The sequence below is a fragment of the Quercus suber genome, unplaced genomic scaffold, assembly GCF_002906115.3.
Source record: "Quercus suber isolate HL8 unplaced genomic scaffold, Cork oak 2.0 scaffold_472, whole genome shotgun sequence".
In the NCBI taxonomy this organism is placed as follows: Eukaryota; Viridiplantae; Streptophyta; class Magnoliopsida; order Fagales; family Fagaceae; genus Quercus; species Quercus suber.
This window is the reverse complement of record NW_027069923.1, coordinates 295,062-310,496: the sequence shown is the minus strand read 5'-3', so window position 1 is coordinate 310,496 and position 15,435 is coordinate 295,062. Positions and strand designations below refer to the sequence as shown.

At 36.2% G+C, this 15,435-nt stretch overlaps 2 protein-coding genes and 1 long non-coding RNA gene across 5 annotated transcripts; 1 reads left to right on the top strand and 2 right to left on the bottom strand.

Moving 5' to 3' along the window:
- Positions 1-278: 278 nt before the first annotated feature.
- On the bottom strand, positions 279-692 carry LOC136062969 (uncharacterized). Its single transcript, XM_065762748.1, has one exon. The coding sequence runs from the start codon at positions 690-692 to the stop codon at positions 279-281; it is 414 nt and encodes a 137-aa protein (XP_065618820.1).
- Positions 693-3,539: 2,847 nt separating this feature from the next.
- Positions 3,540-9,440, top strand: LOC112008904 (uncharacterized). Of its 3 annotated transcripts, none has more exons than XR_010624695.1 (3): positions 3,540-3,913; positions 7,442-7,964; positions 8,844-9,440. It is a non-coding gene; the product is annotated as an uncharacterized LOC112008904 (long non-coding RNA). The 3 variants fall into 3 exon arrangements; XR_002882619.2 differs by having other exon boundaries at positions 7,436-7,964; XR_002882618.2 differs by lacking the exon at positions 3,540-3,913 and having other exon boundaries at positions 6,025-7,964.
- An 821-nt stretch (positions 9,441-10,261) lies between these two features.
- On the bottom strand, positions 10,262-13,048 carry LOC112008905 (scarecrow-like protein 30). Its single transcript, XM_024041267.2, has one exon. The coding sequence runs from the start codon at positions 12,597-12,599 to the stop codon at positions 10,470-10,472; it is 2,130 nt and encodes a 709-aa protein (XP_023897035.2). The 5' UTR covers positions 12,600-13,048; the 3' UTR covers positions 10,262-10,469.
- Positions 13,049-15,435: the final 2,387 nt, after the last annotated feature.

The following is a 15,435-nucleotide window of genomic DNA, read 5'->3' as shown; positions in this document are numbered from 1 at the left end:
AACCTGAAAGAACTTCTCCTCATCATTGCCAATAACAACATTTTCTAGTTATTCGCATTTAGCCCTTCTGCCACTGCCCTTGTAAACAACACCGGCACCCTTGATTGCTATAAATCCTGTTCAGCGGACATCGAGAGTTCACCTTTATCCTGATGTCTAATTGCAGCCACCAAGCATTGTCTAGCCATAGATTAGCTTCCAACTAGCTCCTTGACCTAGTCCCCGACGGTACTTCACTTTCAAGTGAAGGTGGAAGACATGGCCCTTATGGCGTGAAGCTAAAGTCTTACCACAATAGCAGTATAGGGAGAGTAGACATCTACTACAATGAAATTCACTTCCACGGCTTCTGGCCCCACCTGAACGGGCAGTCTAATTTGGCCATTCAGGAAGACAATCTTCCCATTAAACCTTATCAAAGGGGAGTCATAACAGGTCAGGTCCTCGGGCCTTAACTTCAATCCCTTAAATAGGTCATGATACATAATTTCTGCACTGTTGTCTTGATCTACCAACACATTCTTCACATCATACCCTCCTATCCTGAAAGTGAACACCAGGGCATTATTATGTGGCTGCAAGGTTCCAATTTTGTCCTTGTCAGAGAAGCTCAAAGCTGGTTGAACCTCCACTCTCCTCCTCTTCGAATCAGGGGATAAGTCTTCAATAAATGGTTGAGCTATAGACAGCATCATGGACGGCCGAGAACCAATTCTTCTCAGAACAGCAAGGATGACATTAATTGTACCTAAAGGTGGTCTTACATAAGCGTCTCTTTGAGCCCCTAATCCCTCCTAACGGCCTTGTCCATTAGGCTGATACAGGAATTGCTTTAACTTCCCAATTTTAACCAACTGCTACAAATGACTCCACAACGTCTTGCAATCCTCAGTAATGTGCCTTCGCTCTAGTGGTACTGGCAGTGAAGACTTTGGTTGTGCTTCGTAGGGTCTCCTTCTATCTTGTTCAGTCACTAAAAGTACGGTTCGTTCTTAACTTTCTCCAAGATTTGGTGTATAGGCTCTCGGAACACAGTATTAACTACCTAAGTAGTAGTAGACCCAGAATGCCCTGTAAAGTCTCTTTGAGGTCGGTTGTTATTGTACCTATCCGACCTGAAATCCCTTCTATCATGAGGACCACTTTAGCTTTCCTTTTTCCCTATTGCTGGTCCTCTTCAACCTGCTTGTACTCGTTAATACGATTCATGAGATGACACACACTTCTAGTCGGTTTCCTGGTCAAAGACTTCCTCAGATCGTGGTTGGCGGGCAAGTCAACCTTGAAAGTCCTTATGCCTCATCATCAAAGTTCCTATCTATCTCGTTGAACATCTCTCAGTACCTGTCAGAATACGTTTTTAGGATTTCCCCCTTTTGCATGGTTATAGATAGCAGGGAATCTAAGGGCCGAGGAACCCTACTGCAAGTCACAAAACGAGCCCTAAAGGCTCTAGTAAGTTCCTTGAAGGAGCTAATAGAACCTTCTTTCAGACCGTCGAACCATCTCATCATCGCGGGCCTCAAACTGGATGGGAACACTTTGCACATCAAGGCTTCGTTCTGGGAGTGAACGACCATTCTTTGGTTGAAGTGGCTTACATGCTCCACAGGATTCGTTCTACCATTATACACATGAATGTTGGCTGAGTAAACCACCGAGGAAGTTTTTCTACTTCAATTCTACTCTTAAGCGGTGATTTAGAGATCTAGCTAAGAGCCTTACTTATAGCATCATTGTTTGGACCTTCGTGAGATGGACTCTTACTCCTCCGTTTGTAATGACGGTCCTCGTCATACGAAAAAGACTCACTGGGAGGAGTTTTGGACCTGGTCTTGTAGCTACCATCCCTATCATCATCAGAAGAGGGGCTAGAATCTGAGGGAGTCCTTCTCCATTACTCGTAGCGTAGCCTCTTGCGAAAACGGTCAATCTCCAACTGCATGCTTATGGTATTTTCCTCATGAGAGATGTAACTTTTGCCTCGAGATTGGCTCCTGCTAGTATGCATGGTGTGTACACTAACCTCATGGTCCCTCCTTCACTTACTGATTTGGCGTTGGGAACCAATAGACTCCTTTCGGTCTTGCCCTGATCCTACCATGGTTGGACGTTGAACTCACTAAAGCTCAAGCTTCCCTACATACGGCGCCAATTGTGGGGGCTGGTTTTAGTTCCTGATCCCAAAGGTAGAAGGATTCAGGCCTAAAAAGCTCAACACAATAAATTTGTAGAGAGTGGCTTAAAAGTTAGGCCTCAATGGATCAGGCAACACGCACAATGGATCAAAGATATTAAGAAGGCAAAGAAAGACAAGTTTAAAGAAAGGAAATCTTTCCTCGGCGAAGTCCGAGGAGAATGATTCTGAAATTTAGTTCTTTTGGACTTGAATACAATTTCAGTTCTTTTGCTACAGTGTGTTCCCTATAGGTTTTCTGATCCCCTTCCCTAGAGAGACCATTATATTATATAGCACCCTTTAGATGATCTTGACCCTCCATTTGTTGATTGTCTAGGCCACTACTTGAATGCTTGTCCCATCGGACACCTTTCTAAGCCCCTTGTGAGTTGGGGCAGCCAAGAAAGCACTATTTAGGGGTCTTCTTCACATAAATGCAGTTAGGAGTTTTGGTGAGATGCATTAAATGTGGTGGTAGCTGCCATCCCTTCGTCATGTCAGGGCTAACCCCCTCCCCGAAACTCTCTCTTTAATATGACCTCCTCTGGTAATGTGCCATTGACGCGGCCTTACTGTTTGAGCGTGTGACCTCTTCGGCACAATAATGGCCCCTTGACCATGGGTATGACACGTGGGGGCAAATACCTTATTTAAATTCCTGTATCTCACAGAAGATATAAGAAAAAGATGTAATTTAAGGGTAGATTTTTTCAAAATTCACTTCCAATGAAAAAAATACTTTGTAAGGTTGTAACTTAAGGCTGTAAGGACAAAAAAATCAAATAGCCCAAGCCAATTAGAATAGTGAGGATTGTGCTTAACTAGGCCCAAATCAATAGATATTTGTAAGAGACGGGGTTAAACAAAAAGAGGAGGGGTTTAGCCTAAGGACAAAAATGTGGAGAGAATAACTACAAATCAAAGTTTATGTATATATAAGGCTTATCACAAGCTTGCCCAATGAGGTAATTCTTACACAAAATGATACACTGTTCACTTTCTTCTCTCAATTTTCTTGTTTTGGTTTTTCTCTTTCCTTTGTTTTTATCTGGATTGGGTTGTTTGATTTTTGTGTCCTTACAAAGGCTATAACTAATTTTGTAACTAAATTTTGTCTCTAAATAATGTGGGATAATTATCTCTCTCTTTTTTGAGAAACAAACCACATACACAATGGTCTATTTTTTTTCCCCTCGATTTTCTTAAACAATAATTAATGGTAAAGAAAGTGGTATTCTTTGCTTTCCTTTTTATTTTTTTATATAAGATAAAAATTCTACTCTAACTTAATTTAAATATATATGTGTGTTAAATTTTCTCCTAAAAACTTGAACTCCGACTCTTGTCTCCCACACCCCACAGGTCTTTATTATCTAACCCTTCTCTTTGCCTTCCTTGTAAAAGAGAATTAGCCAATGCAAATGTTTTTCCAAAAAAAAAAAATAAATAAACAAACAAACAACAAAGCAAAGATTCCTTTAGTTAGAGGAGTGAAAAAGTGGAAATAGGAGAAGCATCAAGCATTGGAATTCCCTTGCAAGTTGTAACCCCCGTCTCTGCTTCCAACCCGTTTAAGACTACATGTTCTGACCCGACCTTCCGCTTGCCATGTCTAACGTGATGGCCACCCTCTTATGAATCGTCCAGCGCTTCTCACTTCCAAGTAGTAAACAACAAAAGAACTTGTCCATGAGCCTAAAATGGTCGAGCCTGGAGCTTACCAGCACTCTTGAGGTATAACAAAATTCAAAACTTGCTCTTATTTTCCGAATAAGCTTCTATTTGCGAAATTTAGATAAACCCACTTGAGATTTGAACTGAGTTTTGCATTAATTCATCTGGGTATTCTTTCAATTTTTATGTTTGCTATCAAATTCAAGCTCTGTAAAACTATAAACTTGAATTTTTTTTTTTTTTTCCCATGTAAATGGAAGTTCTGAGAGAGGAAGGTAATACTTTTCCTTCATTTTTATTCCTTGCTATAATTTTATAAAGGGCTCCCTGTTGTTTTGCTTCTTGAATATTTGCTTGATGTGCAGTCATGCATGTGAAAATGGTTTTTTGCATTGTTTTCCTATCTGGTTTCTGAAATCTTGAAAGATTACAGGATTTGTTGATTGTGTAATATGGTTGATAACTGCAATTTAGCGGGTTTTGTTGTCCCATATATAAGCTGTCACTTTGAAGTGGCTTTTTTGCTCTTTTTTTTTTGGAGGAAGACCCTTATGCTTTTGTCAAAACAGATGGCCTTAGCCTACTTGTATTAGATGCTGTAATTGAGATTCTTTAAGGCCTAAAACCAAAGACCTTATGATGCCATTAAAGACTTCTTAGATGTCAAGCTAAGCCCCTTGAAGTTGTAGACTAGGAACCCTTATGCCGTATACCAAACACATTATGTATTGGTGCGAAGGCCATAAGCTTTGTAAATTGAAGATTCACAATGTCAGATGCAATGATTTCTGTGCGCTGTTTTAGAGGCTTACCTTGATTCTATACATGTTATGTAGTCAAACATCTGAAATAGCATGTTGGATCATATAGTAAAAAGTGATCATGATGAGCCCAAAATGTGATTATGTAACAGCAGAAATAACCACCAGAAGATGCATCAATTTTTTCAATATGCATGGTTTTTTCTCATTGTAATCTATAGGCTGCATGGGTGGTGCAAGTTTGCTAATTGACAACCCTCTGTTACACCACTTTTCTTGAAGGTTGTATGAGATGTAAGTTTCATAATGTAAGAAGCTCTAGCTGAAAGGGGGGGTGGGGGGTGGAGAAAGAGATGCAGATTGTAGACCATGTTGACTTCTGAATTAACTTTTCTCTTCAGGCTTCAAACCATACCGGAAATATCAATAAGAACTCTTGCACATTACAAGTGTTTTTGTGGGGCTACATTATGAGGATATGCAGTTTACAAGTATTACTAATCTTGCTATCTGAAGGTTTCTAGGACAAACTCCCATGGTGTAAGGATATCAATCATGGGATGTTATTCTCTACCTAGTTGGATCAATGAGAATGTAAATTTTCTATGAAATCTTCTTAGCAGTTCTAGCTTATGTCAGGCAGCAGCATCTGCTTTCACCTTTTGTTCTTACATTTTGAGCATCCATAAATGTATAATGAGATGAAACTTCATTTCTCAACTAGGAAAAAGATGAAGTTGATAGATAGGGATCACCCATGGGTTCAAAAATGGGAAAATTCATACATGAACATGTACACACTATTCAATCCCCGCTATTTATTTTCTGAAAAAATTCTCTTGTATATATTTATCTAGGAAGCATGGACACAAAAAAAAAAAGCTTGTCCATGTTTGAACATGGACGCCTCAGACACAGCTGCATGTGTGTCCAGTGGAAATAATAATAATAATAATAATTTTTTAAATTTTGGACACATACAAGACATGATGGCCAAAAAAAAACAAGGATCCGCACCTTAGACCTATACTGGTTTGGTGATCCCTGACGAACTCGGATGCTTCAGTGGAATCTTTTCATCCATGGGCTTGGCTGAAACACCATCACTTAGGGCCTCTGCAATCTCTTCTCCTACTTTGTTCAGCTCTAGGAGGCCATAGTGATCCTCAACAAGCACATCAACAGTGGCATTACTGTAAGCTGCAGCATCTCAATGCTAGCTCCCCCTTAGATCCTTACACTTCCTTTAACTTCATTACTCAACTATTTTTTCTGAGTCCTAACCAAGGTCCCTTGGTACCCATTATGCAATCACCCAAGTTAACCCAACTAACCCAACTAACCCATTAGTCACATTTTTTTTTTACTGTCAAGTTGTGAATAATTTTTAAAGGGTAAGCATTTTCTTTTAGACCTATACTGGTTTGGTGATCCCTGACGAACTCGGATGCTTCAGTGGAATCTTTTCATCCATGGGCTTGGCTGAAACACCATCACTTAGGGCCTCTGCAATCTCTTCTCCTACTTTGTTCAGCTCTAGGAGGCCATAGTGATCCTCAACAAGCACATCAACAGTGGCATTACTGTAAGCTGCAGCATCTCAATGCTAGCTCCCCCTTAGATCCTTACACTTCCTTTAACTTCATTACTCAACTATTTTTTCTGAGTCCTAACCAAGGTCCCTTGGTACCCATTATGCAATCACCCAAGTTAACCCAACTAACCCAACTAACCCATTAGTCACATTTTTTTTTTACTGTCAAGTTGTGAATAATTTTTAAAGGGTAAGCATTTTCTTTTTAACTAAAAATTTATTTAAAAAAAAATTTACAGAGACATGAAAATGTAAAAAATTTGTTAGTTTAATAATTTAATAGCTTAATAGTTTAATTATAATTTTTTAAATTATTATCACTATGTAATTGTAGCATTAGTGGCCTAATAGTTGCATTTATTATTATTATTTTTAGTTGAATTGTTTGTAGGTTATTTGTACTCTTGGTTTATACTTAAAACATCATTAATGGTTGTTGTTGCACTTTTTGTTATCTATTATTCGACACGTCAATTAATGGTTATTACTCATTTCTAGAAACTGAAATAAACGTAAAATATGCGTTAAAAATATACCTAAAAGTATATATTTATTAATTAATTGATGTGTCCCCACTGTATTGTGTCCTAATTTTTAAAGAATTTCTGTGTCCTGTGTTATGTCCGTGGTCATGGTTCTTAGATATTGGTAGACCATAACCATTGTTTGTGCATCCCACCATTTTGGGGATGGTGATTGGTGACACAGATTTCTTAGCAGCGTTTAAAATAGTTGTAGCCTTTTCATTTAGATTTTATATATACCTGATCAGTTGAGCCCTTTGTGGATGGTGTAGCAATGACTGAGAATGAAATTTCTTGGTGTTTTGAAGGCTTTTGAATGATATAGGTTAAATTCATTTTCATACAATATTTTTGAAATTACATTTTGGACATATATCACACAACTGCAGACTATTGACTTTTAATGTTACAAAAAAGGAGCAATTTGTTTACTATTTCAGAAAAGAAAAAGGGTTAGTGACATGCAAAATTTTCTACAGTATCCATTAGTAAAGTAAGAGCAGCCTATATATATATATATATATATTTGATGTCCTGTAATATTCAACACATAATGGGAAACTTAGATACAAGCAATGGATCTTGTGGATACTGGATAATAGAACAGCTGCAACAGCCTACTGAAGCTGCTTATTTACTTCTATTTTGCAACATGCTTTTGTTCATATTTTGCTTTGTTCCATTTGAATGGCTATCTGTTTAGTTGCAGTGTGGTCATGATGGAGGGTGATCCCCTTCCTGGTGCAATTAAAGGTTACATGCCATTTCAAAGTTTTAATCCTTCTATTGATGCGAGTAGAAAGGTCAAGATACCTGAAATATCCTATGACTATTGACCTCCTGTTCTTCTCTTTTGGCTTCTGTTCTCCTCACTCAAATGTCAAGTGACCTCAAATATCCAATGACGGAGGGTAATCCCCATTCTGGAGCAATTATAGGTTGCATGCCATTTCAAAGTTTTAATCCTTCTATTGATGCGAGTAGAAAGGTCAAGATACCTGAAATATCCTATGACTATTCAGGATTCACCTCCTGTTCTTCTCTTTTGGCTTCCGTTCTCCTCACGCAAAGTTCAAGTAACCTCAAATATCCAATGACTATTCACCTCCTGTGCTTCTCCTTTAGCTTTTGTTCTCCTCATGCAATGCCATGTGGTGGTAGAACCTGAATGAAGCAGCAGCAAAGCCAGTGTCTGCCACTTCTTCTGGTAGTCAAAGTGGAATGTCTTTGAGGTGGGTTGACTTCTCAAATTATTTAATGATATTGACTTTTTTTATTTGTACAAATATGTCACTAAAGTTCAGAAACTTTGCATAAAAGATGATGTTTTTCTCCAATTGGGTTGAGCAAATTGTTTCAAAACACTGTTATTGCATGCTGCGTTTCTGCTGCTATCAATGTTGCCAATTCAATCCAATAATTTGAATATTGAAACTGTAGTGCCACTAAAAATGGAAAAACAAGAATCCTTAGATGGGATGGAAGGCATAATGCTTTGTTGAGTGAAGTTCAGATTGTTTGGTCATTTCATAAAATAATTGAGTGAATCAATGGATCAAATTAGCAGACATCCCTTAGTTCTGAAAAAATTGAATTAATATTGATTACTTGCTCTTGTTTTCATTGGAGTGAAAATTGTGCCAATTTACTGTACCCAGTTTGCATCATTTTATATAATTTTCTCCCCCTCAGAAGGGTTGGATGCTTATACTTTTGGAATGTATTTAGTCTGTGTACTTTTTCTGAGTTCAGTAAAATTTCATATGAAGTTCATTTCACAGGTCTGAAGATATTTGAGGGTGTACATCTCGTATTACCCATTTTAATTAGTTTACAGAAAGTAGTTTCTTACAAAGTTTATTCTAGTTTTGAAGCTTTCAAGGGAGATCTTGGTGCTGACTATCTTCCATACAGACTTAATTGTATACACATATTTGTCAATAGTACATAAAATTTGAATAAATCCATGCAGCCAAATAGATATTGAGAGATCTGAAATAAGATTTAGACTATGTGCTTGCATAAATACCAAGTGAAAAATGCATTCTAAAATGTTCTTATTTGCAATGTTGACACATCTGATATTTTTTCCATCTATTCGAATTTTACAGAGAAAATGGATCATTAATGGATGAAGCAGGGTGCTCGAACACTGATAAATTGAGTTTTGATGCTAATGGGGCCTTAAAAGAAAAAAAAAAAGTATGAAGTGGTATCTGAAACATAACACCCAAATATATCACCAAAAAATGTTCTAAGGCAATCAACAATCATCATCAAGTAAATGAGTAATGGTAAAGGATCTTTCAAGAATCCAAGAGGTGAAAAGCTGGAATGGAGTGTTCTTAGACCGCCAAGTCAAAACAATAGATGATGAATATATTAGTTATTCAAGTTCACAATTGTTTGAGTTTCTTTTTTATTTGCTTCCCAAAATTTGAATTTATATCTCTTTTATTAATTATATTTTTCTTAACTAGTCATTAGTTCTAGAAGGTGGAATTTAGCTCTTGCTCCTTTCAAGCCTTTCAGAATTTAGTGTGTAGGCTTTAGGGCAATATAATATCTCCACCAATGACTACAGTTGAATATTCAGATATAGATAAACTATTACACTTTACTAGTTTTTTCCGTTAGAAATGTAGTATTGAATAGCACATTAACCACTTCCAACATATTTGATGGGCATTCTATCTGGTTTTGCGTTATTCATAATTTTCTATTATAGAACTTTTCTTTTCTGAGAGTAACATTTCATATAATATGAATCATATTCATACCCTTGTCCATGGCTTTTCAAGATGGCTCCGAGTCAGTTTTCCTTTCTAAAAAAACTTTGTATTGTACTCAAATAGCCTGCTGTTTTGTTGCTATGAATGAGGTCATTTTAAAGCTTCTGCACCTTTTTTGTTTTTTGTTTACCTTAAAGAAACCCTGAGGTAAATGCTCATAGTTCACAGAAGATTTGCCACTCCTCTCCTCTTGCATCAATGAATGACACCAACACTGTTTTCGGTCTACCCTTTGCATAGCATCTTGCGGCTTTAATTTGGTCTACCCTTTGCATAGCATCTTGCGGCTTTAATTTTGTTCATGTTGTTTACAACAACTGAGGGAAAGAGATTCAAACTCAAGTTTTCTTCCATGGAAGAATCAGACAGTGCTACTTCATAATAAGACTCTTTGCATTATTTATTGTGTTTTGGCAGTATTAGTCCATGGCATAGCTTGCATTGAGAAAAGATGACAATAGTACAATACTAGATTAACATGGGTTGCTCACCTATCATCGTCTCCCACCCCTACCTAATAGGTGAAAAGGACTTTAAGATTCCTGATGCCATTTTGATGTAGCTTGCTGCTCAGATTATCACACCCGTTGTTTCTGGTCTTAAACAGTGGAACATGTGCTACCCGGAAAAGAAAAGAAAAAAAGGACAAATTGTAGAATATGCCTTGGAGGCTCGAATCCATGAAGGAAGGGGGTTACCTTATGGCTATGAACAATATTACAATTGAACTCATGAAGTCAACAAAAAGGAAATATTGATTGCAATACAGTAATTCGTAGTTATATTGTCTGGGATAGCAACAAACCAAGCATCAGTACTAGTACATCTAAAGCTATTAGTGACTATGCAAAAGACAAAACCCAAAAAAAGAACATAGGATTTGCAATACTATACAAAACTTCTAAGCAGGTTTTTTTTTTTTTGGATGGGTTTTGATGGGAACTTCTAAGCAGGTTCCCAACAAGAAAGAGCGTAGATAATACGCCCCTTCCATCCTTGTAGCAACCACTGACCATCCACGTCCACAACAAAATCCTTATGATATTCTGATTTCACTGTTTTCTTCACTTTCTGCACAAGTTCCTGGTCCAATGGGACCTGCCTGAACCCAGCCCTCAAGTTCCGGACCTGCCACTGCTTGTAGGTCTCTGGCCTTTCAATCCTTTCCAAACCTTCACACGCTACGACATTCATGGCTTCCCTTCCAACTATCTCTTTCTCATACCGCAACCTCCCAGGATCTTCAAGAGGCAAGTTGGCATCAAACATGTCAAACAAAGAAGAGAAGTGGTACAGTGCCTCCCTGAATCGCGTGACAAAGAAGGGTGCATTGTATGTTCCATTAACGACCCCATGCATGAATAAATCTGGATTGATTTTCTTGATCAGCTTTAGGACAGTGTCCCTTGGATTATTCATTGCCACTGTTTCATCAGGAATGTTCTTTAACCGGAATAAACAGTTAACAACTGTTAGTTCATCCCTATCAATTTTGAGATCCTCCAATTTGATAGTTTCCCATTTCTGTGCTATCACATTGTACTCAAATGGGACATTGAATCTCTTGCAGTAATTTTCCAAGCGACGCCCTGTCTCCTCGACCCTTTCTGTAGGCCGAAATCCTGATTGGGGAAGCTCAATTCCCGTTATCCGAAGCTTAGGAGCTCCGCCAGGCCTTTCAGAGAGACGTTGGATGAGGCAAGGCCATTGAAAACCATAGAGAATGCCAAAATCAATAATATGAAGCCTTGGTGCTTTCTGTGCTAGTTTCTTGGTTGTTCTATTAGCAAAGAAATTTGACATCCTTTTGAAAGGGCATGCGGCAATGTATACCTTATAAGCTTTCAAGATATCAGCAGCAGATGTCCCATTACTCACAATGGGATGCATTGACAACCTTGTGCCAGCCAAGCGTGCTTCAAGGGCATCAGCAAAGTAATGGGCTAATCTCTGGTTTCCATCTCCGAACTGAGAAGAGTGCTGCCTTATTTGCTTGAGTAATTCATTTGCGGTTCTTTGGTCACTGCTAGACACAGCTTGTGCACATTGAGTTAGCAGACTCCAAAAGTCTACTATTTCTCCACCTTTGTTACCTTGCTTTTTCGAACGTGTTGTTTTTCCGTTAGATCCTCCTGAATCCCCGTTCTGCTGCAACTTTTTGCTTGCCCCGTTTCGTGAAGAGTCATGAAGAGCACATGATTTCGAATCACCGGGACAAAGCAATACTTCATCATACATCTCCAGTGACTCAGAATCTCCTGCATAATTCACTGATTGTTTGTTGCTCCTTCCTTCTTCTAGATCGTCAGAATCCTCACGCTGATGATTTTTCCTTCTACTTGACCCATTTGGTGAGGTTTGCCTCCTATTCATGTCTGCGTTTTCCGCTGCATCTGTGGTTTGCTTTGGAGACACTGATGGGCTGCTCTCCAAATCAATGATTTCATGATTTCCATGTGGATGGGACTCAACTGGCTGTCTTTCACTGAATGAATCCAGTAGCAGAGAGGCGTATCCTGAAGAGTCAATAGCAGAAGATTGCATAGAAAAGGATTTGAATTCACCCTGATCATAAATCCAATTGGATTCAACCAGATTGTCAGCACTAGTAATAGTATAGCTGTTACTGCTATCAACACTGCTGCTCCCATCAAAATAACCATCTGGGCTCCCAATGTTTTGATCAGAACAAGGATGTGAAGGATACTTCTGACCAAGGACTTCATAGAATGACTTTTCAGCAGCCTGGAGGGCCAGACAATCTTGCAACATGCAGGGTTTAGCCTCCAAGTTTTCTTCCATAAGCATCTCGTTTATGTACTTGAGAGTGGCATTGGAAATTTCACCACTATCTGCTGGATCTCCATCCAGGCTGGTGACGGTTGAAGATGGACTTGAATCATCACCAGGATCCTGAAGTGGATTAGTTGGAAGGAAAGGCTCTTGGGAAAATTCATGGTTGACTTTAAATCTGTTTGCAAGATCTTGTTTTGAACGTAGTGTAACTGAGCCATGGTTGAATGAATTCTCATTCATGAATTCAGGACTTTGAAGTTCTTCAAGAAGGGTATCCATAAAATAATTTGACTTTAAAGAAATCTAAGTGAAATATCACAGTATAAAGAAGCTTGAAAGATAAGAGAAAAGATTGAAGATTCACCTATTCAAGTCAGTGGCAGACTGGCAGTAGCAGAATTGCAATACATATTAAGATGAACTTTCAAGGAAAAAAAGAAAAAAAAAAAGAAAAGAAAAGAATATCTTGAAGTTAAACGATATAAGTTAAAAAACAAAAACTAGAGGAGTCCCTAGGAGATATCAGATATCAGTGTAGTGAAACAAAGAGTATCTGATAAGAGGTGGAAGATCATGAGGCACTATATAGAGCTATGATCTTGATAGTAGTGGTTCTGAACCTTCTGGGAAGCACACATAAAGTGAGACAAAGCAAGCCGCCAGCCCTTTTTATCAGAAATCTTCTATTAGTGTGTTGGGGCAAAGCGGAACAATGTTAATGTATTATGAACGTATGAGATGAAGATGGTGTGTTTTGATTCTTATCAACAAGTCATTTGACCAAAGTCCAATGTGAACGCAGGATTTATTAGATTTTTTTATTTGAATGGGTGATGTATGAGTATGGCCCATTCACGGACCACTTATTAAAGTCGGCTAAGTAAAAAAAAAAACAGGAGATTGTAATGAAGTAGACAAATAAATCTAAAAACCTTGATTATCTCGTTTAGTTACAACTAATTTCTTTATCTAATCAATTCTATCTAGAATCTTTGAAGAAAAAAAAAAAAATATATATATATATATATATATATATATATTTTTTCTGATTATGACTCACTTTTTGTAATAGGGTTATATATATCATTTTAAATTATGATACGTTGATTAAATAAAACATTGTTTATGTCAAATCTAATAATAAGTTTTGTTAGTTAATTGTTAACATCAGTTTATATATATATATATATATAGTAAGATGTAGACTAATATTTATTGTTACTACACTCTTATTAAATCACTTCATCCTCCACATCATTTTAACATCATTATTTTTTTTCATATTTATTTTATACTTTTTAATTTTTTTTGACATTATTAAAATATATAATACTTTGGCTTTACAAATTCATCTTAGATAGTTTTAACTTTATATATTTATCTATTTTAATTTTAATGTTATAACTAAGTATTGTCTATACATTTTCTATTAGACTGTTTTAACTTTACATATAATTGCCCATTTATCTTCATTTATTTTATCTCTTCTTATTCTCATTCTCTTACTATAAATTTGTCATTCTTTCCATTTTATGCATATTTTATTTTCCCACATGAAAAGGTTCTCTCTCTCGCGCACATTTTTTTTTTCCATTTTTTGTTGGATTTTTATGAAGTTTATACACCCATTGTCTTATTATTGACTACCTCATACGTGTTCCTCGATGCAAATTTTTTTTTTATCATTTTATTTGCAACACTAAATACTTTTGATGTTGTTGACTAGATTTGGGAGAAAATTATATTATAATATGTCCATATTTTGTGTTATTGTCAGGTTTTAGTTGATTTGAAAACAACGGGATAGTTTGGACAATATAATGAAGAACAGTTAGTGCAGTTGAAGAGGATGGTCTTTGTATAGTTTCCTTTCACTGGTTGTAAATATGTTGTTTAACAAATTAGCACCAAATTGTTATATCTTTATTATGTGATGTTTTTAGATGCGTGAGTAATTGTTTTTAAGCATTTACAAATATTTTGTATTGCTCATCTTCCTTATCTCATTAGTGTATAGTTTTTTAGATTTTTAAGAAAACAAATTCAATTTCGAGTTTAAAATTATTTATTTATCTATTCATTTTTTTCATATTGGATTAGATGTTAGATTAGATTATGACAGTATTAACATAATATTTGTCTTGATTACAATCAATATTTATAATAGGGTAAAATTTTTGAATTTGATTATGCATTGAATATTTGGCTTGATCACATCACATTTGAAATGTTTTACATATTCGGGAGAATGAGTTTGACTTTGATGTGAGTTTTATTTTTTCCTTTCTTTTTTATTTGAATTGTAGTTTTGTTGAATTTTATAAATTTTTTTGATATGTTTCTCAGTGTTTTTTATTGTATGGTAGAAAAAAAAAATTGGGTTTGCAAAAGTGTTTTTTTTTAAACTAAAAAATAATTTCCAAATTTTAGTTACTTTTTAATGATACACAAAATGTTATAAATAATTTATATTAAAAAATTAATATTTTTCAACCTTTTGAATTTCTTAAAAAAGAAAATTTGTTTTTATTTTGGTATGACAAACATTATATATTACATTTTTTATCCTCATTATAACAAATGAAAATATGATTATGAAATACATTACTATTTAAAAAATGGTTTAAATTGTAAAATAAAGTTAATGAGACTACCCTAAAAATATTATCACGCACACCGCACGAGATTTGCGGCTAGTCTATATCTATATATATATATATATCTAAAAGTTGAAGCGTAGCATTTATTGTTGCTATATTCCAGTTAAGTCACATCACCTCCACGTCATTATCTTTTTTATTTCTAATTTTTCTTTAATTGTTTTAACACTTATTTTTTAGATATCTACACTTCTCTAACCTTTCTCCTTCCCTTACCTTTTCATCTTCTCACTACTTCTCTAACCTTTCTCCCTCCCTTATTTTTTTTATTTCCCCATTGCCCACTACGTTAATATCATTCTTCCTCTTTCCCTTCATCTTCCTTTATTTTTATCTCTTCTTATTCAAACCCTTTACTATATATGTGTAACTATCTCTTGCATTATATGCATAGTTTTCCTCACAAAAAAAATGCTCTCTCTCTCTCTCGTTTCATTTTTTCTCGTGGATTTTTA